This window comes from Erpetoichthys calabaricus, chromosome 10 (genome assembly GCF_900747795.2).
Source record: "Erpetoichthys calabaricus chromosome 10, fErpCal1.3, whole genome shotgun sequence".
Lineage (NCBI taxonomy): Eukaryota > Metazoa > Chordata > Cladistia > Polypteriformes > Polypteridae > Erpetoichthys > Erpetoichthys calabaricus.
In genome coordinates this window covers 98,802,518-98,825,391 of record NC_041403.2, presented here as the reverse complement: position 1 = coordinate 98,825,391, position 22,874 = coordinate 98,802,518, and the positions used below count along the sequence as shown (strand labels likewise).

At 39.7% G+C, this 22,874-nt stretch overlaps 2 protein-coding genes across 2 annotated transcripts in view; one reads left to right on the top strand and one right to left on the bottom strand.

Moving 5' to 3' along the window:
* Nucleotides 1-22,874, top strand: part of LOC114658415 (cadherin-4-like) — a 2,147,065-nt gene that overhangs the window by 1,952,787 nt on the left and 171,404 nt on the right. The gene's annotated exons all lie outside the window — the stretch shown is intronic.
* Nucleotides 14,666-22,874, bottom strand: part of xkr7b (XK, Kell blood group complex subunit-related family, member 7b) — a 640,468-nt gene continuing 632,259 nt past the window's right edge. Inside the window, exon 3 of the mRNA XM_028811664.2 lies at nt 14,666-17,716. Within this exon, the coding sequence (XP_028667497.2) occupies nt 16,773-17,716 (944 nt within the window). The 3' untranslated portion in view covers nt 14,666-16,772. The remainder of the gene's footprint in view (nt 17,717-22,874) is intronic.

Genomic DNA, 22,874 nt, shown 5'->3' with positions numbered 1-22,874 from the left:
CAATCAGCAACTTTGTTTGGTAAATGTGACATGACGGTGACTAGATGTTGTGTAATGTGACAGCTTAAGACACCACTGTCCCAGGACAAAGACTTCCACAGATGAAGAGAACATGCAGACTCCACATAGAGTTCAGTAACATCATATCAGGAGAAGTGGAGGACCACAGACTGCTTGTTTAATGAATTTCATAATATTTGCATGTGATGGCAGAGGGAATATATAGTCATTCATTTCTAATTTAGGTGAAAGTTGCATAATTTTAATATTACTCTCACGAAAAACAAATTCACATCAATCCTTAAATTAAAATTTAGCCCTGATGGGGAATCATTGTTTAAAATGTGAATATATTTGTCTTTATATTTGGTAAAATAGAGAACATTGCATTCACAGATTCTTATTTTTATCTTTGCTCTTTATGTAAAAATACTTTGGTGCACTGAGGTGGAAGATTTTCTTGGATGCACTTTTATGTGAGTGTTTGCTGCACTCCTCCACATTCGGCAGTGGCAGAGTGGGAGTGCTTGAAAAGTAACTGAGAGGGAAGAGCAGTGGCCATACTGCACAGCAGAAGTGCCAGGCGGCTTATCGGTAAAGAAAAACGACATCATCTTGAACAGGCAATGGCGCCTTTCTGTGTCCAGCAATTAGTTTGTGTCTGTCTGAACGTTTGTCACACTGGTGGCACTGAGTCACTTCAGTGTGGCATCAAATCAAGCGCCCACCATTTCTACCACACAGTTGCAATAAAACTGGTAGAATTGCTTGAGATTTTCCACACTTGCTCAAAAAGATTAATTTGTAATTTCTCAACTGTAACTATTTCTATTATGTTCTTGGCTCATTTTCAGATATTACATTCAAAACAAAGACACCAAGAAGATGTTCTTTGTCACCGGCATGGTGCTTTTTATGCCATAGTTAGGGTTCCATTCCTGCTCTTCCTGAAATGCCCACAGTAAAATGTATAATGTTTCTGATTCCTGCCTAGTCAGGAAGACTTCAGCGAAGGTGAATGAATGGCACAAGAACAGCCTAAACCCAGAGCGGCCCGGCATCTTTGATGTACTTGTGGGTGTAAAAAGCTGTAAATCACAGCTGCTCTACCAAGAAAAGAAGAGATTGATTTCCCAAAATTTCTTGCTGGCTTTTCTCATCCTGAAATATAGTCTGACATAAAATTCTCTTGATGGAAGCTGTTTGTTTAGAACATACATCCTCTCCCTGTGCTCAAGTGCATTTCTCTAGGTGGTAGTTCCCATGGATAGCTCTAAATTCTGTTTGCATTTGCTCTGCAGTCCTTTGCTTCCAAGATTTGGTTTACTTCCCATAACCTATCAGCATATTGGTGATTGGTTAAGGCTCTGGACTTCAAACCCTGAGGTTGTGGGTTTAAATCCCAATACTGACATAGTGTGACCATGAGCAGGTCACTTCACCTGCCTGTGCTCCATTTGGAAAGATTGAAGAAATGTATACGATTGTATCTCCAATGTTGTAAGTCACCTTGGATAATGCGGCAGCCAAATCATCTTCTTATATAATATGCTACCGTGGCTGTCCATTTGTCTGTCCAGGAATTATAATTCACCTGTAGCTTGCAAACCGTTTGAACTATTGACCTGAAATTTGGTACAGATATACTACATGACGTCTCCCATCCACCATCCACTTACGTGGTGATGATTGACCTCCAAAGTTATTCATCTTTTTATTTTTGTTTTATTTTATTGTAGAATCAATTCTCAGCAGCGGCCAGTCGATGCCGTTCTCATCCCTACCACCTTCGCTGTCACTTCCCCTACCTCTTCATATCTTAAATTATTCTTAAGTCTTCGATCTGCCTCAAGTGCCAGCTTAAGTGAAAAATTAAGGAAAATGTACAAGTAATTGCAACACAAACACTGACTTAATCAGTTTTAACGCAAAAAGATGCTGACGAAGGAAGAGAAGAAGCGGGCCGCTATGGTGGAGAAAAGAACAGCTGCTCAGGAAGCAGTAAACGCATCAGCCTCTCAGCAAATGAATGCTAAATGTACAGAGAAAGAGTATGAAAACTTTGAATGCTCAAGTCAAGTGTATTCATTGCACGTTATCATGCAGTGCGCCATTACTGGAACATAATAATAACTTTCATGCATCGATATAGATTTGTGTGATGCCACCATGTCATAACATACTGTAATATTCTAATCCAGTTTATAGCTACCCAAGGTACAATTAATGCAAGGCTGGGAACGGCTCTGGAGAGGTTTATCATAGGGCTCACTCGTTCACACACTCAAACATACAAACAAATGAACCTGCGTTTTGTGAGGGGAAAACGCACAGACACAACTGGGCCCAGGATTTGGATACATAAGGCAGCAGCACTACCCACTGAGCCACTCACGCCACCATGACTCCAAACCTACATTGGTTTCTTTTGTTTTATTTATCACATAACATATACACAATCTCCATTCCACTTAGAAAGTATCCTGTAACAACTAACATTAAGGAGATTGCAATGATGCCTCTCCATATCACCAAATCGTAATCTACTCATTCCACTCTTCTACCTCTCCATTCACATTGTTTCTTGTTCCTTTTTCACCAATGTATGATTGCTGCAGCCTATCCCAGCAGTATCAGACACTTGGCAGCAGCCCACCCAAGACTGGGTGCTTGTAATATGGGAACAGTACACACATGGACAACCAATCAACCTGGCAACCATTCGGAGAAAACTGAAATCCCCAGCGAGAATGCGAAAACTTCAGAGAGACTGAGCAGCCCAGGAATGAGACCCCATGCTGTAAAGCTCTGGAGCTGCTATGTCTTCCACTCTTTCTCTGCTCATTCACACTTCTCCATGCCTTGACGATCTTTCACTTTGTTAACCAAAATCTCTGCGTCTTTTGGATTTTTTAGCTTTTCTGTTGGCTATGCCGCAAAGAGAATTTACAACAATTTTATATAGCATTAATCATATGGGACAATTAATACACAAAATTTTAATTCAACAGAATAAATAATTTAGCTCGCTATGTTACATTATTTCAGGGATCAGTCTAAAATATTCAAAGAAATTACTGCTGACCAAAAGTTATGGTTTTAGAACTTTTTTACCTAAATGCAACATTGGTTCCTTGAAGACTAGAGAAACAAAAAAGCACAAAGAAAACAGGAGAAGAATCACCCATGCTCCCCACGCATATGCTAGTCCTGAACCACAAAGTATTTTATCCTGAATGACCTTAAATTAGACATTTTGTAATGACGTTAACTTTACACGATTTTTTAACCTAGCAAGCAGCATACTCAGCTACCCAAGTGTCTATTATTTGGGGGCTCACTTTCTAGGCTCTCATGCTTTAGCTTTATGTCAAGAAAATTATAAAAGTTCCTTGGAGGAGATGAAGATCCTTAAAGATCAGCCATGCCCATAAGTGAGTGCCCAGTGTTACTAATATCAGAGGACTTTTTACAAATGACAGAATTATATGGAGAGGAGAGACTGTGTCTGAAAGGTCAACCTTAAAAGGTTCAAGAATGACTTTTTATATTCTAAATGTATTTATTTAATTCAGTTTTGCTATTTCAATGCAATTTAAATGGTTCAACCATGCTACTGTGGTCATCAACAGAATAAAGTAATTCTTTGATCTGAGCTTCCCTCAGTTTACATGTCACATAGTATACATCGAGTTGGCACGTATTTAGGAGCTAGAGGATTAGGTTTCGAGAACTCTAGACTTAGTTACAAAGGCAAGGTCCTAAAATTGCCCAAAGGTGAATCTAAAACTATGGTGCATCAATGGGCGGAGGATCACCAATAAGAAAAGGAAGACATGAGCAGCATCACAAAACAGATCCAGGAGTACAAACAGGAGACAACACTCGGACTGGAAGTGACTGACTTCCTTTGACCTGCTAGGGCAGGTTGGAAACGTGCACAGTATGCAAATAATGTAGCCCAACGTTTTTAACTTTTTAATTTTTGTAAAGTTACACAAAGGCTATGCATATTAGAAATAGTGAAGAGCAAAACGATTTGTCTGAAATTGACTTTGCAGTGAAATTCGGTGCATTGTTTTGCAAAATAAATGAAAAAATAAATTATGTTTTGCTTCCAATGAAATCTTAGCCATTGGCACAAAGAGAGATGCCTTTAGTTCTCTTCTGGAAGTGTTTACGTGCATTGTGTCTCTTTGTCATTTAGTATTCAAATAAAGATCTCTAATGAGGAAACAACTGTTGGTTTATTTCCTGAAACAAAGTGCTGAGGTGCCAAACATGTTCTGGTGCTCTGATCCTCAACTTTGCCAATTACTCAGTGATTACAACCATAAAGATGCATCGGAGGCAGAAAAGAAACTTGAAGCTCCCTGGACCATGGAACGTGTACATCCTCAACCTCTTGATACAGGAAAGGGTGTTTGCAAGGTAACAGCACACCGTGTCCAGTGTAGTGGGACCTTCCTGTGGAGAAACACAGTTATGTGCATGTTGGTGCATCTTCATGTGCATGTCACATTATTAAAAAAATCCACTGCTCTCCTCCACATGGATGTGACAGGTATGTAACAGATTACATGCACAACACAGCCGCCAAACAGAACACACATCAACATCGAAGCGTGAACAAGGCTTTAGGGAGAAATAGTCCTTTTTTACATGCCAAAAAAGTTAAAAAATCTTCCTTTACTGAGTTTCACAATTGTGAAATTGCATGCCAAACAAACTTTAATGTCAGTTTCAAAGAACTGTATGCCAGTCAAAACTTGCCAGGTTCACTTCTCACTAATGAGAACGGTATAATTCATCAAATGGCATTTTTTATATTCATTTGCGTCTCATACATTATTTTTTTTGTCTCTGGAAGATTAAAATGCACTTTCACACTGACGTATCCTTCTCAAGTTTTTTAACAAAAGTTTTTTTTTTTTCATTTCTGAATATTTAGTTTGCCATTCATTTGCATAGTTCTGCAGGATAGCATAATTATGGAGTTGCTAGTGCCACCGCCTGTCAGCTCCAGTGTCCAGGATTTGAATCCACCCTTGCTGGTTATCTTTATAGATTTCGTCTCTTTCATATTCTCTCTCTTTGTATGTGTGTGCTGTTTCTAGGTCTTTGGTTTTCTCCCACAACCCAAAAACTTGCTGGTGAGGTTAACTGATGACCCTTAGCAGTCAATGATGGAGAAGTGTCTCATCCTGAATTAAATGTATATTCTGTGCTTCCAGCTTTAAATATGAACTCACATCAGGGAGAGAATCTTACACATCCATGTGGGGTGGACCACCCTGGGGAGCCTGCTTATGTGTATATTCATGTTTTTGAACTGAGAATGAATGGGACTATCCCAAAACTGGACGGACAAACGTATATGCTCTCCTAATCATTGTCAATAAGCAAGCAAATGCTGGACCACAAATCTGACAAAAATCCAAGACAGAAGTAAAAAGTAAAGCAATGACCTTATCATGCTATGAAACAAAACATGAAGGAAGAAGAAACAAGTCTGGCTTAGTGATCACGTACTGAGGGAGTGTTCAAAGTTTTCAACCATTAAAGCCTCCAAAAGAAAGAGGGTAAAGCCAGGAAGCCATCAAGTGTCAAAGACATGTGAGAGGTACTGCTTTTACTGTAGCCAGCGCACTTATGTAAACTCTGATCCAAAACACAGCATTTAGAATGCTTGTGAGGAATGAAGCCAGTCCTGGCAGCATCAGGTTCAAGGTATGAACCGACACTAGGGAGTCCAAGCATACATCTGCATGTGTCCAGTTTAGCATTGCCATTTAAAATCACATGCACATCTTTGGCCATTCAGTCCCTGTACAGGAGGAGCAGGAGCTTGGTCTGCAATGCCAGTAATAAGTCAAACTCATTTCCTGTTGAGGTTGGACTCCGCCAGGGCTGCCCTTTGTCACTGGTGCAGTGGTAGTGCTGCTGCTTTGCAGTAAGGAGACACTGGTAGATTGTGGGTTCGCTTCCCGGTTCCTCCCTGTGTGGATAGCGCTTTGAGTACTGAGAAAAGCGCTATATAAATGTAATGAATTATTATTATTATTATTACTGATTCTGTTCATAAGTTTTATGGACAGAATTTCTAGGCGCAGCCAAGGAGCGGAGGGAGTCTGGTTCGGTGACCTCAGAATCTCGTCTCTGCTATTTGCGGATGACATGGTTCTGTTGGCTTCAACGGACAGTGACCTCCAGCTCTCACTGGAGCGGTTCGCAGCCAAGTGTGAAACGGCGGGGATGAGAGTCAGCACCTCTAAATCCGAGGCCATGGTTCTCTGCCAGAAAAGGGTGGAATGCTCTCTATGGGTTGGGAACACATTACTGACTCAAGTGGAGGAGTTCAAGTATCTCGGGGTCTTGTTCACGAGTGAGGGAAGAATGGAGTGAGAGGTTGACAGACGGATCGGTGCGGCATCCGCAGTAATGCGGGCTCTGCAACGGTCTGTCATGGTGAAGAGAGAGCTGAGCCAAAAGGCGAGGCTGTTGATTTACCAGTCGATCTACGTTCCTACCCTCACCTATGGCCATGAGTAGTGGCTGAAAGAGCAAGAACGTGGACACAAGCGGCCGAAATGAGTTTTCTCCGCAGGGTGGCTGGACTTTCCCTTAGAGATAGGGTGAGGAGTTCAGTTATCTGGGAGAGACTCAGAGTAGAGTCGTTGCTCCTCCGCATTGAGAGGAGTCAGTTGAGGTGGTTCGGGCATGTCTTTAGGATGCCCCCTGGACGCCTCCCTAGGGGGGGTGTTCCGGGCATGTCCCACTGGGAGAAGGCCATGGGGCAGACCCAGGACACGATGGAGGGATTATATCTCCCAGCTGGCCTGGGGTCTCCCCAGAGGAGCTGGAGGAGGTGGCCGGGGAGAGGGAGGTCTGGGCTTCCCTGCTTATGCTACTGCCCCCCGCGACCCGATAGATAAGCGCTGGACAATAGATGGATGGATGCACATCTTCGGGATGTGGGAGGAAAACTGAAGTACTGGAGAAAACCGTTACAGAGATCGGAGAACGCCCATACTGCATGAAGACAGCAAGAGGGTCAGGATTCAAACCCATTTTGCACTTATGAGGTAGGCTGCATGTTGCCCTGATAGTGGCATATCAAATAAAGTAGCCTGAATTTAGCAATATTGCATACTTGTCATGTCTGCTATACCATACCACACCGCACCATATCATACCTCACCATGCCATACTATATACCATAGTACACCATTCCACACCACAACATACCATACAGTACTATACCACTTACCATATCACACCACACTACACCATTCTATAGCATGCTATATCATAATACACCATACCACACTACACCATGTCGTACCCTACCATACAGTACCATATCACATCACACCACAGCATACTGTATCATAGTACACAATACCATACAGAACTATACCACTTACCATATCTCACCACACCACACCATAGCATACCATGCTATGCCATAGTACACCATACCACTTCATACCCCCACCACATCTTATCACATAGTATATATCATACCATACCTCATACCATCCTACACCATATTAACTTAACTTCTTCATCTGACTGTGGGGGAGTTAGCTTTGTTTCCTCAAGGATCCAGCATTAAGGTTTGAATCTCACTTCACATCACTCTCAATGTGGTGCCGGTGCAATTTCTCCCTGTCGTTCGTTTTCCTTCAACATTTCCAAAGGTGCCTGTAGCAAGTTAATTGGTCCATTGTGAGTGAATTTGTGAGCGAGCGGGCCATGCATTGGGTTTCTAATTTGCCCATATTGCTGCCATGATAGGCTCTGCAGCCCTGACTTGGATTAAGCAGGCTTGTTGCATTGCATGTTTTAATGTTGATTGTCTGAGGTCTTTCAAACACTGAATATGAAATGCCATCTTTGCTTCTGGGTGGCTTCTTTTGTGAGTGCCGAATCAGTAAGCGAGTGATGGGTGTACACTGAGGAAGAATTTTAATGCTGGTACACACAGCAGACAAAAACCCTCACCATTTTTTACCAGCTGTAATCAACATTTGATTTGATCTTTATATTTAAATGTAATTGTTTTCAATAATGTTTCTGTGCTCCAGAAGGTAAATGTGTAGTAATATTTTATGGTGTAGGGTTGCTGCTGCTGCATGTACAGTATAAAAAACGTGAATGAGATGACTGAGGACTTGTGTATTAAAAGACAGCTTTATCCCCCTCTTTCCAGCAGGCAATGGCCGTAATTCTTTTCTGGTTTCTTTAACTGCAGCTTTAGGGTTCAGCTTTCATCTCTGCAGTCTAGTGGAAGCGTAAATTCATGACCCGTTCATGACATCTTCGTGTTAAGAGTGCAGCAGGATTAAAAAAAAAAAGAAGAAGAAAACACAAAAATGTACAGCTTTGGAGCTGAGGTTATTCTCTGCATTGTGGTGTCCATAAACACAAATATGAAAGCGACCTCTCCTCTTTTTAAACATTCAGTGTTTTATATTACAGGCTGAAAAGGTATTTGAAAGGAAAAAACAAAAAAAAGAAACAAACCAAGCCCTTGTTTTGGGCTCCACAGAAACTTCATTACATTGCCCAAGGATGCTGCGGCAGCTGGCTTGAAGACGTTTCGCCAGGGTGGTTGTGCTACCTTGAACCTGCTTGCTATTCCGAGCTGAAGTCCTGGAGAAATTATTATTATGCTCTGTTGAAAGGGCACGGGGAATATAACTTTTTTTCTGCTTATTATATAACATTTTTAGATTTAAAGGAAAGCAACGAGCATTCATTCACTAAGCAGCAGTGTGTACGGCTGTGTGTGAACGGCTGCTTGTGCCTCATAAACTGCCGTATTTTACAGCTCGGCGTGCATAAATTAGTCAGCAAGCTGGTTTCAGATGTATCAAAATAAAAACAAAGAAGGAAAGCAAAACTATGGAATATACAATTGTAAAAAAATTCAGATCACAATAAACTTATCAAATGATCCCACAGAAATAAATTTTGACACATTTGTATTGACATGAAATAGTACAGGCTGTCACCATCTCTACGGTTTCCATGTCATTTAGCACCTGCTCAGAACAGCATCCCCCTGCAAAGATTTGATGACTTTGGTGGCGCAGGACCCCCCACCAGCCCCTTTGATTTAGACAGGTAGCCACTAAATTTATTTCCCCTTACATGGCAGCAAAAAGGGCTTCTAAATAATCACACGTCAGATCGTATTATAGGAGGCGGCGTGTTATAAATCGCACTTTATTCTTGGCAGGCCCTCCTGATTCTGTTCTGTAGCTGTTGTATTTTCTGTTTTTTTTTTATTTATTTTTATTCAGAACAATTGCTCCCACCGGTAAAGTAATAAACAAATCCAAGTCAGTGATATCTGGAAAACTCGCACTTGTTTTCTGGTGTCAAACTCTGTGCCCAACTTTTAACTTCCCTTCTGCTGCTTTGGCTCAGCTCGTTTTTTTCTTTTTAACCATTTACACACCCTTCACACATACAGTAGCACTGCATTTCTGATTAAGAATGTCATGTTTAATGTGCAGTAAAGTTCAGCCCTTGTGCGTCGGCCCACCAGCCACTTAATGAACCAGTGTGATGACTTTAATTATTTACATACTGAAGCAGGGAAACTAAATGACATGGAGGAACGTTTCATCCTGCCAGCTTTCATTCGGAATTTTTCACATCACACAGACCCATGGTGTTCCCTGTGGCTGCATGGAGGGGATGCTAGCAGTGCCTTTTGCAAATCAGCACCACATAAACGGTAGGGAGAATGAATAACGGATGCCACAGAGCTAGCCCAATGCTGGGCTAAGCACCTACTGCCAGCATGAGGCAGCATTAGACAATCCCGAGTGTGCCACCATAGACAATAAAACAGTGGGTGTTTCATGAGGTGCTGCCTTCCAGTCACAAACTGATGGTGAACTGTGGCGTGTTAATGTGAATATTTTGAACCGTCCACCTCATTTTACTGATACTCATGATACTTTAAAGGCCGGATTCTCACAGACGCATTATTGCTTCTTGTCCTCATGATACTGCAGATTTTCTTTCCAGAACTTGAATAGCTGTAAATGATATAGTAATCAGAAATTATTAACATCTTACATTTAACAGCTCTAAATAACCATAAGACAGAGGAACGTGCATTTTGCATTACCAGTGGATCAAACATAAAGAGTGAAATAAAGTACCATCCTAGAGCCATACAGAAACATCCATCCCCAAAATCATTTTCCTAGAAACTGTTATACCAGCTGGGGTCACAGGCTGACAGAGTGTAATGAGCAATGCAGCAATGAGTGTCTCCCTGGGCATCATGGGGCACCAGTTTGTCACAAGATGGAACAACAAAAGCTGATGCTTAAAATGAGACAGTGATTTGTGTGCCCCTCCGTCTCAACACTGGGACACAAAGCAGGAATAAATCCTGGATGGGACAGAAGAAGAAACACTCGCCGCCGCTTGGTCAGTTTACAGCTGGCACATATTTCCAAGTTACCCTGAGGAAAGCCCACAGATACTGGGAGACCTCAATGGCAGTGGTGGTGCATTGGAGCCAATAAGTGCACCTCTGAGCCGCCCATGGAGAAAGCTGATAAAAATCATTTCCGTGTTCAGTATTGGATATGCGGTCAGTGGAATTCTGTCATTTCTGCACCACAGTTCATTTTCACCCAATTGGGTACCTAAAGCACTAAACTGCTCTTGGTCTCAAATTGTTCCAGTTTATGTACATTCATCTTGTTCAGCACTTGCCTGATAAACTTAAAGCGTTTTTAGGTAACAGGAAAGACCTGTAATATAATTGCTAAATTTAAAGCTCGCTAATAGACTGATGACTGCAATGCTACGATGCTCCTTCAATGCCTCCAGTAACATGAGGAGCTAAGTAAAGCACATCAAGAGAGTGAGGCACAGATTACCTGTCCCCCTTTGTTCATGTGTCTACGTCTGTTTCCTCGCATAACCATCAACACGTAAATGATGATGATCTGAGGTAATGAGTGTGTAGGTGAGGGGAGCTTCGATAAAGTCAGCCCAACAAACCATTAAATACATGCATAAACAGAACAACAAATATGTAAAATCACTACTGATTAGGAATTGCACTTCCATGGACATTGTTTGCTTGTGGATCTCTTATAATACGCTTACATTAAAAACATTTTTATGTACAATGTCCGTTTTAATTTGTGCTAAACATCTACATTATTTTCCTTCACTTTCTCCTGTAAGTTGTAAAATGTGTTTCTCCAAGTGACACACGCATATACTACATGATGTGTCTTTCTCTATTAGCGTGACTGACTGGCTTCCTTCTGAGACAGGATCATTAAATCAGGACTTGTCTTTTCTATGCTGTTATCTCTCGCTGACTTCACCAGAAATGCTTAACAATCTTAAATGATGTTTTAAGTGCGGCAGAAGACACCAGTGTTTCAATCTGGAAATGACAACCTTTATCAAATAAGCATACCAGCTGACAGAAGATGACAAGCAAACTGATGAGCCGTTAATTGTTGGATCGATTTTTATGGATGTATTACTCAGACGTTACATGGCTGAACGATATGCGAGCTTAGAGGAAAAACCAAACCCAAATGAAGTCTGTTTTATTTTTTTATTACAAATCTGCCTGGAAAACACCTTCATGGAAAAGATGCCTGGCAAAAACAATATTCTGAAACATTACATTTGGTGTAATACTAAAAAAAAAAAAATACACAAGAAAATGATAGATAACCAAGAATAACAAACTTGACAATGATAATCATAATCATAATGCTGCTGTAGTGGCTGCAATAATAATAATAATACTAATGCCTTTCTGTGACTGACGTTGGCAGGAGGAATATGCTTCCTAATAAAGCCTGTAGACTGAATCTCCTTTGTTAGGTGATCGTATTTCAATTACTTTTATAGAGAGCTGGATGGCCATTTGTAATGACTGCATTACCCACAGGGGCAGCAGAGCTGAGTGCATATCATGTATTTGCTTTGTTTACAGGAATAGCCTGGGCACATTCTCTCTACCTGGCTGGTACGCTTAAGAATCAGGGTGATGTTTGAAATTTTCTCAAAACAGCACTCCTCTGTCAACAATCTGGGCATTTTTGAAATTTCATAGCAAAAGTAAACCTCGTGAAACATCTGGATGGAAAGTCAGCTAGTGCGTTATGAAAAAAATGTAATTGAAAAATTGTGTCCTGCAGTTTGTTTATCAGGCTGTTATCGGCTGACTGATTAACCATCCAATTGCCTATGAAGTAAGTACTGGCCTAAGCTGCTGCTCCGGCCTACCTTTACCGTGTCTTTGCCTTGTTTCTACGGGTCACTAGCTTGACCAGTGCTCTGATTACAATCACATCTTCTTGTTATATCGCCACATTTTTTTATTATGTATTGCATTCCTCTTGAGCTTTGTCCTATAAGAACAGATCATTGGAAATCAACCTTTCCAAACAAATCTTGTCACGTAGTCATTAATTAATCTAACGAGATGTGCAATTAAAGAACCGCTGTTTGTAAGGAGAACTCCAATTTGCAGTTAAATTGAACAATTAAGAAACAAAAATGTTTACTTCAAGAAACTGAACTCTTTAAGGACCAGCATTTTATTAAATAATTTTGCTAAAAAATGAAAGTCTGTATTGCCAGACTTAGATAACAGATTTTATATGGTAAAGGATCGCAGCTGATGAATACTGCACAGCATTTTTGGTCTTCATAGCATTAATCCTGCAGAACAGCAGACTTTTCCGTATTAAAAATGTGTTCATTACAGAGGGACTTGGACGGCATACAGGCTTGGGCAGATTTGTGGAAGATGACGTTGACTGTAAGTAAATGTAGTAGTAAAAATGTTACATTTTAATATCCAAAGGGTCATCTGAAAATACACCTCATGAGAAGGATTTAGAAGTCATAGAGGACTTATTACTATCAACTGCCAGACAGTGTTCAGAAGCCATTAAGAAGGCAAACAGAATGTTAGGTTATATAGCACGACGTGTAGAGTACAAGTCCAAGGACCTTTATAATGAACTGGTGAGGCCTGATCTGAAGCACTGTGTGCAGGTTTGGTCTCCAGGCTACAAAGCAGCACTAGAAAAGGTCCAGAGAAGAGCGACTAGGCTGACTCCAGGGCCGCAGGGAATGATTCAAAGAGCTGAGCCTTTTCATTTTAAACAAAAGATAGATAGATAGATAGATAGATAGATAGATAGATAGATAGATAGATAGATAGATAGATAGATAGATAGATAGATAGATAGATAGATAGATAGATAGATAGATAGATAGATAGATAGATAGATAGATAGATAGATAGATAGATAGATAGATAGATAGATAGATACTTTATTAATCCCGATGGGAAATTCACAAGAAGATTAAGAGGAGACATGATTGAAGTGTTTAAAATTATAATGTTTAATTAGTACAGTGGCTCAAAAGTGTTATTTTAAAATGTGTTTATCAAGAACACAGGGACAGAGTTGGAAACTTGTTAAGGGTGAATTTTGCAAAAACATTAGGAAGTTTTTCTTCACACAGAGACCCATAGTTATCAAGTAGTATGATAAACAGTAGGACTTTTAGGGACTTTCAAAACTAGACTTTATATCATTTTGTCAGAATTAAATGGAAAGGTCAGGAGAGCGATGTTGGACTGAATGGCCTGTTCTCGTCTAGATTGTTCCAAAGTTTAATGCAGGTGCGGCACAGGATAGATTTGAATATTCATATACAATTATTTTTAATTTGACATTTCTCTGACTTTGATTTTTATGATCTGTGAAGGAAGATCACAAAAAATCTAGAGGACAACTCAGGGTGTTTTATAGAGTGTTCAACTGTCGGCATTACTTTTTTTTTTTTTTTGGAAAAGAATTCCTCCGTGATGGAGCTTGTTTTTAATTATGTTATATAACAAAGATTGATTGAATGGCTTTTAGCATTTAGGCTTGACTCAAATTGAGGAGGCTGAAAGATAAAGCAAAGAAGTATCAGAAATTCTGTAAAATTTATAATGTATATTAATAAACACTATTATTCCCCCCAATATGAAATACCAGAACTGATCCTATTATACAAAATACTTTCATTATGCTAAAATCTCTATAATATGGAAAATCGTTCTTATCTGAACATGTCTCATTAGAGTAGAATAATGTAATTTATACAAGGTACGAAATGTCAGAAACTGTTCTGATTATTTTATTAGAATTATTTTTAAGACAGAACAGACATCACCAGTAAGAATGTAATATGTCTACTAATGAAGCTATCCAATTTTTTGTATTCTTTTCATAAATGGAATCACTAGAACTATTCTGAATTCCTCAGAATGTGAAGCGACTGAGCTATACTGTTATTAAAGAATGTAAAAAAAAAAAAAAAGTCTAATCTAGCGAGCCTAGGAAATTAGAAATATCCCAGTCTGCTCCAAGTAAGACACGGAACTTATTTATTTTCTGTAATTGGTGTAAATGTGCATAGTGCAGACAAGGTTACAATTATTTTTGTATAGGGCTTGGCTTTGAAAAAGTTTCATTTGTAAGAGAAGCCTATATCTAGTGGCCAGCAATTTATTTTGCCAGATGATGGGTGTCACTGCTGCCACCTCTCATCTGGAGGCACCAGGGTTTCATTTACAGCCCAGACAATGCCTGTGTTGACTTTATACATTTTTGCCATCCCCATTGTGGGTTTTCTTGTCCCAAAGAGCTTGGATACAAATGGACTCTAAGCTTGCTTGGTGGGAGTGACTTGTCCTAACTTGGACCTGACAGGCACTAGCTCCCTGCCATACTGTCATGGACAAAGCAGATTCAAGACCAGGTGGGTTAAGGTGATGTCCTGCTGGGTCAGATTCTATAAACCCATTTCCAGAATTCACCAACCATTTCCAAAACAATTAGCAACAACAAATAAAAAAATAAAACATCGCACAGAATGAAAAGCAGCATTCTCGATTGCCATTTTCTAATTTACATTTCCTTTTCTTCCTGGAATACTGCAAAGTTCAGCACCAAAAAATTTTTAGAGGATTTTCCTGAATGGCTGGGAAATGAGGTTTATTCTTTTTGAGGCCAGTAAATACTAACAAGACTGAGAAAATAACTGAAACCTTGGGTCAATCACTATGATGCACCTCACCACAAAACATGCTTTCTTCATTTGATTCCAAAATATTGAACCTACACAGTGGGGTACTGTCTCAAACAGTTTAAAAAAAAATATATTCTCACTATTGTCGTTTTTTTTTTTTTTTTTTTTTTGCAGTGAGAAGCAACAGTCTGGCCATGACAAATGGACAAGAGTAAGGCCTCGCTGTACTGGTGGTGAACGACACAGCTGATTGTACAAGGCTCAGAAGTACAGTAGCACCAATGGACAACTCATTGATACCGAGTGCTCTCTTGTTTTCCATAAAGCTATTGTGCATACTCCACTTTTTTTAAGTTGTTTTCTGTTTTTCCCTCAAAATAATCAACTCTGCTTTCATGCTAGACTGTTCTTCTTGTAAAATGTCACAATCTAGTGAAAACTTGTCCACCTTTCTTAGGATATGCTGTACATAGAGTACATATATACTGTACAGTACATGATACATAGGAAGATATATACTTCTGCTTAGAATTTAGTTAAACAAACATATTTAACCTTTATATGAATTTGAAAGACTTGTTACTACTTTGTTGTTCTTTATTTGCTCAGTATAATTCCACCTTGGTATAGCAAACAACAATTAACCTGCTCGACTTAACCAAGAACAGAAGAGCAGTGTCAAGCTCAAATTACCGTCTGCATTAAGATGGTTTTCTTAATATTTCCAACTCTGAATATATGCCTCTCGCTCTCGGACTCTACTCCAGGGTTTTGAGTTCTCCAGCATCTTTATTGATGAATAGCTGGATATGCATTTCAATATCTACTTTATTTTCTTGATGTGGGATCTAGTGTTAAAATTTCATAAAATGCAGATTATGCAGAAATCCTCATTAAGTCGGTGGACTTATTCAAATGCAATGGTTGTCAGGATACCCATTTATCAAATAATCAGCCCCACCGTATGTATGTGTGTTTTTTTTGTTCAAGTCTCTCATTGTTTGTCAATCTGCATTTAATGATTTTTTGAATGATTTTGCATCTGTTGAGTACAATATAATTCTTCATTGCCAATTCATGGTTTCTAAAAGACTAATCAGTATTAGTAATATCTTGGAAAAAGAAGATTTAATTTGTCATCAGTGACAACCCAAATTAAGGCAGACGTTAAAAAACTGGTTACACAAAATGTTCTGTGGTTGGCTAACCAGGCCCTTACATATTTTTTTTAATCACATACACATTGTATATCTTTCTTCTCATACTTCTGAAAACCACCATGTGTCTTGGCTTGCAATAACTCCCTTACCAATTAAATTAAATCAGTGCTATGGTAAAAATGTCTTATATTATACGCACTCATCACATTCACATGGTTAGTCATCCAATTTTCATTATTGTTGCTCTGGGCGGTTAAATCGAAAAACGGCTGATACTGATCAGACAGGTACTATCACAACAGCAGAGTCTCACTTAGTGCTAGTCACACAAGCATTTGCCTTTAGTCAAATTCATGCCCAACATAATCCATTTCTGTACTCCAGAAAATAACACATCAGGTAAGGGTCTCCGTCTGCTCCCCACCCTATCTTGACGTAAACGATTTCCTTCCACTCCTGGGGAAAGGAATACTTCTTGGACAGGCTATTGACCACATATATGCCTGCCTACACTGTGGTTTCATACTCCATCACTTCCTTAGGAGCACAGATGGTACGGTATTGTAGTCTTGGAGTGACAGGTGATGTGTACTCCAGGGCTAGAATTGTTTTACGTAATCGGCGGTCAATGAAGTGGGCATCCCAGGCTGGGTATCTCTTCCTGGGCAAGTCTATCCGAATAACTGGCCCTTCTGTCCGTGGTGTGCGGGATACTGGAGTAGGAGGAATGCTTGGCCTAACCTGAAAAACAGGTAGGCAGCTGTCTCGGTCCCCTGGAACCTGCTCTCTATCCATTCCCATAGTCCTTTGCAGAGACCTAGGAGGGCTTGTGATAACATCTGGTGGTATTTCACATGGCAACTGCCTCTCCTCTCCTGTACATCCCAACTGTGACCCGAACATTGGTCCATTTGGGTGAAGCAGACAATAGTATATGAACATGAAAAACATTCCAAGAGCAAAGCTGCAGACCACCACACATAATATGATTAAAGCATAGAAGTCTGTGCTCTCCTTGTCCCGGTACAAATACCATAGTACTGTCAAAGCAGCATTTTCTGTCAGTGTAATGAAATAATAGATGAACATTCTGCAGCGAGTCCGTCCCTCTTTAACATTAAACCAGCAGAAAATGTAGATGATTCCCACTACCATATTATAGATGATCTCCTCCCACTTAGACATGCAGAAGTCTGTCTCTCCTTGGATGATCCAGAAAGTCATGATGCACCAGTGGGTGACGATGAAGATTCCAAAGTACAGCTGGAAAACTGAAGCAAACAGCGCAAATGCTATCGTACGGGCGCCGATTGTGAAGAGATGCCACAGGATTTGGATGATGACAGCTTTGTAGGACATTGACATTTTGTCATCCCGGGAATCCCGCAGCACCTTCTGATATGAGGCAATCATCCAAGCCAGTGACACTAGTGAGGCTGAGGCAGACAAACCTGTATGAGAGAGGAAAATTTCAATTAAAAATTAGTGAAAGCTATAATTGTCCTTTTAGAACACACACACTTGCATCACTCTTCTACAACCAGAGAAAGTTAGGACTGTAACAAAGTAAACCAGTAAAAGTGTGTGTTATATACGCACATGCAGTGCATTTAATACATTTACAAACAGTAAACCAATTAACCAAACTTTGCATAAGAACAGAACAGAAAACACTGACATTTTGAGGTAGAGATATCTGGAATTGTTGACCTAACAATATTTTATTGAATCTGTCACAACATAATTTAGAAGAGCATACAGTAGCTAATATCATTGTGTTTGGCACAGAGGAACACCACTCCGCGAACATCGAGATCCCGTAGGTGACATATCCCAAGTAACAGGCAAACATTTAATATGGTGTAAAACTTGAGGAACCCCTTTATGAAAACTTTTGCCATGGTTCTGGAAGCATATGGCATTCAAACCATCAATGGGTGATATAAGCGCTTTTAAGGGGATGATGCAAAGAAGCCTCTTCTTGTTTAAAGCGCCTGCAATATCCGCCTCTGGACTGTGACAGTGCTCTTCTAAATAATGCTTGGGCCTTTTCTGAGGCAGTACACTAAACTATAAAATAAGTTATGTGTTGAATAAATAATGACACATTAAATATATTTTGTTCTAAATAAACCATTATTCATTCTACAATAAAAAGGCATGTGTAAAAAATAACTACATGATTAAAGTTACGAAGGCATTAGAAATTCAGGTTGACCAGCTCTGTATAAAATTAGAAACTTTGGCAGTTCCATCTATAGTATTCACATTTGAGGTAACTCCATTCCAAGGACAAAAGTCTTCTTAACAATAGAGTAAAAAAATAAGAAGTTAGATATTTATTTAGTAAAAAAAGTTATTTTGTATAAAGTGTCTCATGTACAAAATTCATTGCTCCACTGGACTCATTAACTGGTCTACCCAGTGCTGGCTCTAGCTTTTTTTCTGCCCAAGGGGAAGGTGAACCTGTCACACCCAAACCACAGAGTCTTGAAGACAATTGCTTTACATATATTTCATGGAAGAGCTGCCTCCCTTGTGTTTTGAGCCCAATGTTACACAGGAATGAGACTGAAGAGCAGGGGTCAGGTGGTTTCCCCATGGAGTTTCGAGCATGGTGTTACACACATATTGGATCAAAGAATGCAGGTGGGGAGTCCCACTTGTAATTTTGAACACATGTATGAGATTCTAGATTATGGAAAGGTGATTTGCAATGTTGTGCAGACATTAGATCAAACAGTGGAGGGGTTCCATATATGTATTTTATTGAGTTGTTTTATAGTTATGACTATGATGGTTAAGAAAATGCACCCCCACAACCTCTCTCCTAAGCACTCTGCCGCCCTAACTGATCACCAAGTTCACTTATATGGTAGAACCAGCCCTGGTCAAACCACTTACAATAATAAATGAGATTACATTTCCTCTGATTATTATTGACAAGACTCTCTCAACACAGTGAAGGCCTATCAACACAGTGAAGGCATATTCCTCCTTGCACAACAGCTTCAATGTAGTGACATTTGTAGGATTATAAGCATGAATTGCGTGTTCTAAGTTCTTCCACCACACTGCGTTTAGGTTTAGATTTTGCCTAGACCATTTCAAAAACTTGAAATTATGGTGCTAAAATATAGTCTGGGTCTTGAATCAACAAGGCATCCAATGCCATGATGCTACCATTACCATGTTTAGGTGCTGGCATAGGTGCCATATAAGCCATAAAATTACATTTTTGACTCACCTATTTCTGTAACATTGTTATAAAATTTTTGAAGATCATTAGGGTGCATTTTAGCAAACATGATTGTCTCCTTTCTGATCTGCCAAGAAGTACATATTCCCAGTGCCTTTCTGATGATGCTTTCATGGGCACTGTCCTGGTCAAACCAAAAGGGGCCTGCAGATCCCTATATGTTGCTCTAGGGTCCTTTGTGACTTCATGGAATGTGCTATCACTTACTCAGGAAGAGATTTTGACAGACCATTATTTAATAAAAGCTTACCTACTAACACAAACTTTCTCTGATTGGATGATTTATACTTGGTTGTGTTTCATTAGAACCCCAGACACTTAGAAACAACTTAATATCTTTTCCAGACTGATAGCAGTTAGTCAAGTTCACATGGGCATAAAGTTGATTTGATATACGATGTGAGACACAAAAATATCTGAACTGGCCTTGAGGCTTTCCTGGAAAACCGTCTGCCCTCTCAAACCACCAACTGGCTAGGTATATTCTGTGAATATCCCAGTCAGTATTTGCACAACAATCGCTACACGAGTTGCCACAATAATGTCGGGTGAAAAAATCCAACAGCGAATCAACATCAAATTTCTTGCAAATTTTTTCTTTTTCCATAAAGCAGTTTTTGACTGGCAAAAACATTCCTGTCCTCAATGATCCTCCCTATTCATCCGACTTAGCTCCTTGTAATTTTTACTTGTTCTTGAAAATCAAAAGTGATCTGAAGGGAACACATCTTTCTTCAATGGATGAAGTGAAGACAAAAACGGAAAGACTGTTGAAGAGCTTCAAGCAAGAAAACTTCCAGCACTGTTTCAATCAATGAAAGATATGTATGGAGCGGTGTAGAGATCGGGAGGGGGAGTATATAGAAGGTGACAATGTTTAGAATGTTGTAATTCATCAATAAATATTAAAAAAAAATTTTTTTACCAATCCAGTTATTTTTGTGTTTCAGCTCGCATATTGGATAAGGCAGACTCATTTCCAGATTTTTAACCAAAGTATTCAAACAGCTTACCCATAATTTCCATGAACTGGATTGACTTAAATGGGCACTAACTTTATCACTTTTCTATGTTTAATTATCTTGTACACTAAAGAAATGAATGACGGTCCAGACTTGTAAATGATTTTCTCCCCTCAGACTCTCCTGTATATGCTACTACAATCCAAAAAATTATCTGAGCAAAATTACTATTAAATATATACAATAATAGAGAAACCAAATAAGAGAAATTCTTAATTAGTATTTAAGATCTGTATATATATATATATATATTATATATATATATATATATACACAGTTAGGTGCATAAATATTTGGACAGAGACAACTTTTTTCTAATTTTGGTTCTGTACATTACCACAATGAATTTTAAATGAAACAACTCAGATGCGGTTGAAGTGCAGACTTTCAGCTTTAATTCAGTGGGGTGAACAAAACGATTGCATAAAAATGTGAGGCAACTAAAACATTTTTTAACACAATCCCTTCATTTCAGGGGCTCTAAAGTAATTAGACAAATTACAGTGCATCCGGAAAGTATTCACAGCGCATCACTTTTTCCACATTTTGTTATGTTACAGCCTTATTCCAAAATGGATTAAATTCATTTTTTTCCTCAGAATTCTACACACAACACCCCATAATGACAATGTGAAAAAAGTTTACTTGAGGTTTTTGCAAATTTATTAAAAATAAAAAAATTGAGAAAGCACATGTACATAAGTATTCACAGCCTTTGCCATGAAGCTCGAAATTGAGCTCAGGTGCATCCTGTTTCCCCTGACCATCATTGAGATGTTTCTGCAGCTTAACTGGAGTCCACCTGTGGTAAATTCAATTGATTGCACACACCTGTCTATATAAGGTCCCACAGTTGACAGTTCATGTCAGAGCACAAACCAAGCATGAAGTCAAAGGAACTGTCTGTAGACATCCGAGACAGGATTGTCTCGAGGCACAAATCTGGGGAAGGTTACAGAAACATTTCTGCTGCTTTGAAGGTCCCAATGAGCACAGTGGCCTCCATCATCCGTAAGTGAAAGAAGTTCGAAACCACCAGGACTCTTCCTAGAGCTGGCCAGCCAACTAAACTGAGTGATCAGGGGAGAAGGGCCAAGAATCCGATGGTCACTCTGTCAGAGCTCCAGAGGTCCTCTGTGGAAAGAATCCACCAATCGGGCCTGTATGGTAGCGTGGCCAGACGGAAGCCACTCCTTAGTAAAAGGCACATGGCAGCCCGCCTGGAGTTTGCCAAAAGGCACCTGAAGGACTCTCAGACCATGAGAAAGAAAATTCTCTGGTCTGACGAGAGAAAGATTGAACTCTTTGGTGTGAATGCCAGGCGTCGCATTTGGGGGAAACCTGGCACCATCCCTACAGTGAAGCATGGTGGGGCAGCATCATGCTGTGAGGATGTTTTTCAGCGGCAGGAACTGGCAGACTAGTCAGGATAAAGGGAAAGATGACTGCAGCAATGCACAGAGACATCCTGGATGAAAACCTGCTCCAGAGCGCTCTCGACCTCAGACTGAGGCGACGGTTCATCTTTTAGCAGGACAACAACCCTAAGCTCACAGCCAAGATATCAAAGGAGTGGCTTCAGGACAACTCTGTGAATGTCCTTGAGTGGCCCAGCCAGAGCCCAGACTTGAATCCGATTGAACATCTCTGGAGAGATCTTAAAATGAAAGTGCACCAACGCTTCCCATCCAACCTGATGGAGCTTGAGAGGTGCTGCAAAGAGGAATGGGCGAAACTGGCAAGGATAGGTATGCCAAGCTTGTGGCATCATATTCAAAAAGACTTGAGGCTGTAATTGCTGCCAAAGGTGCATCAACAAAGTATTGAGCAAAGGCTGTGAATACTTATGTACATGTGATTTCTCAATTTTTTTATTTTTAATAAATTTGCAAAAACCTCAAGTAAACTTTTTTCACATTGTCATTATGGGGTGTTGTGTGTAGAATTCTGAGGAAAAAAATAAATTTAATCCATTTTGGAATAAGGCTGTAACATAACAAAATGTGGAAAAAGTGATGCACTGTGAATACTTTCTGGATGCACTGTAAATAACTGGAAATAAAATGTTCATTTCTAATACTTGGTTGAAAACCCTTTGCTGGCAATGCAGCCTGAAGTCTTGAACTCATGGACATCACCAGATGCTGGGTTTCCTCCTTTTTAATGCTCTGCCAGGTCTTTACTGCAGCGGCTTTCAGATGCTGTTTGTTTGTGGGCCTTTCTGTCTGAAGTTTAGTCTTCAACAAGTGAAATACATGCTCAATTGGGTTAAGATCAGGTGACTGACTTGGTCATTCAAGAATTTTCCACTTCTTTGCTTTAATAAAC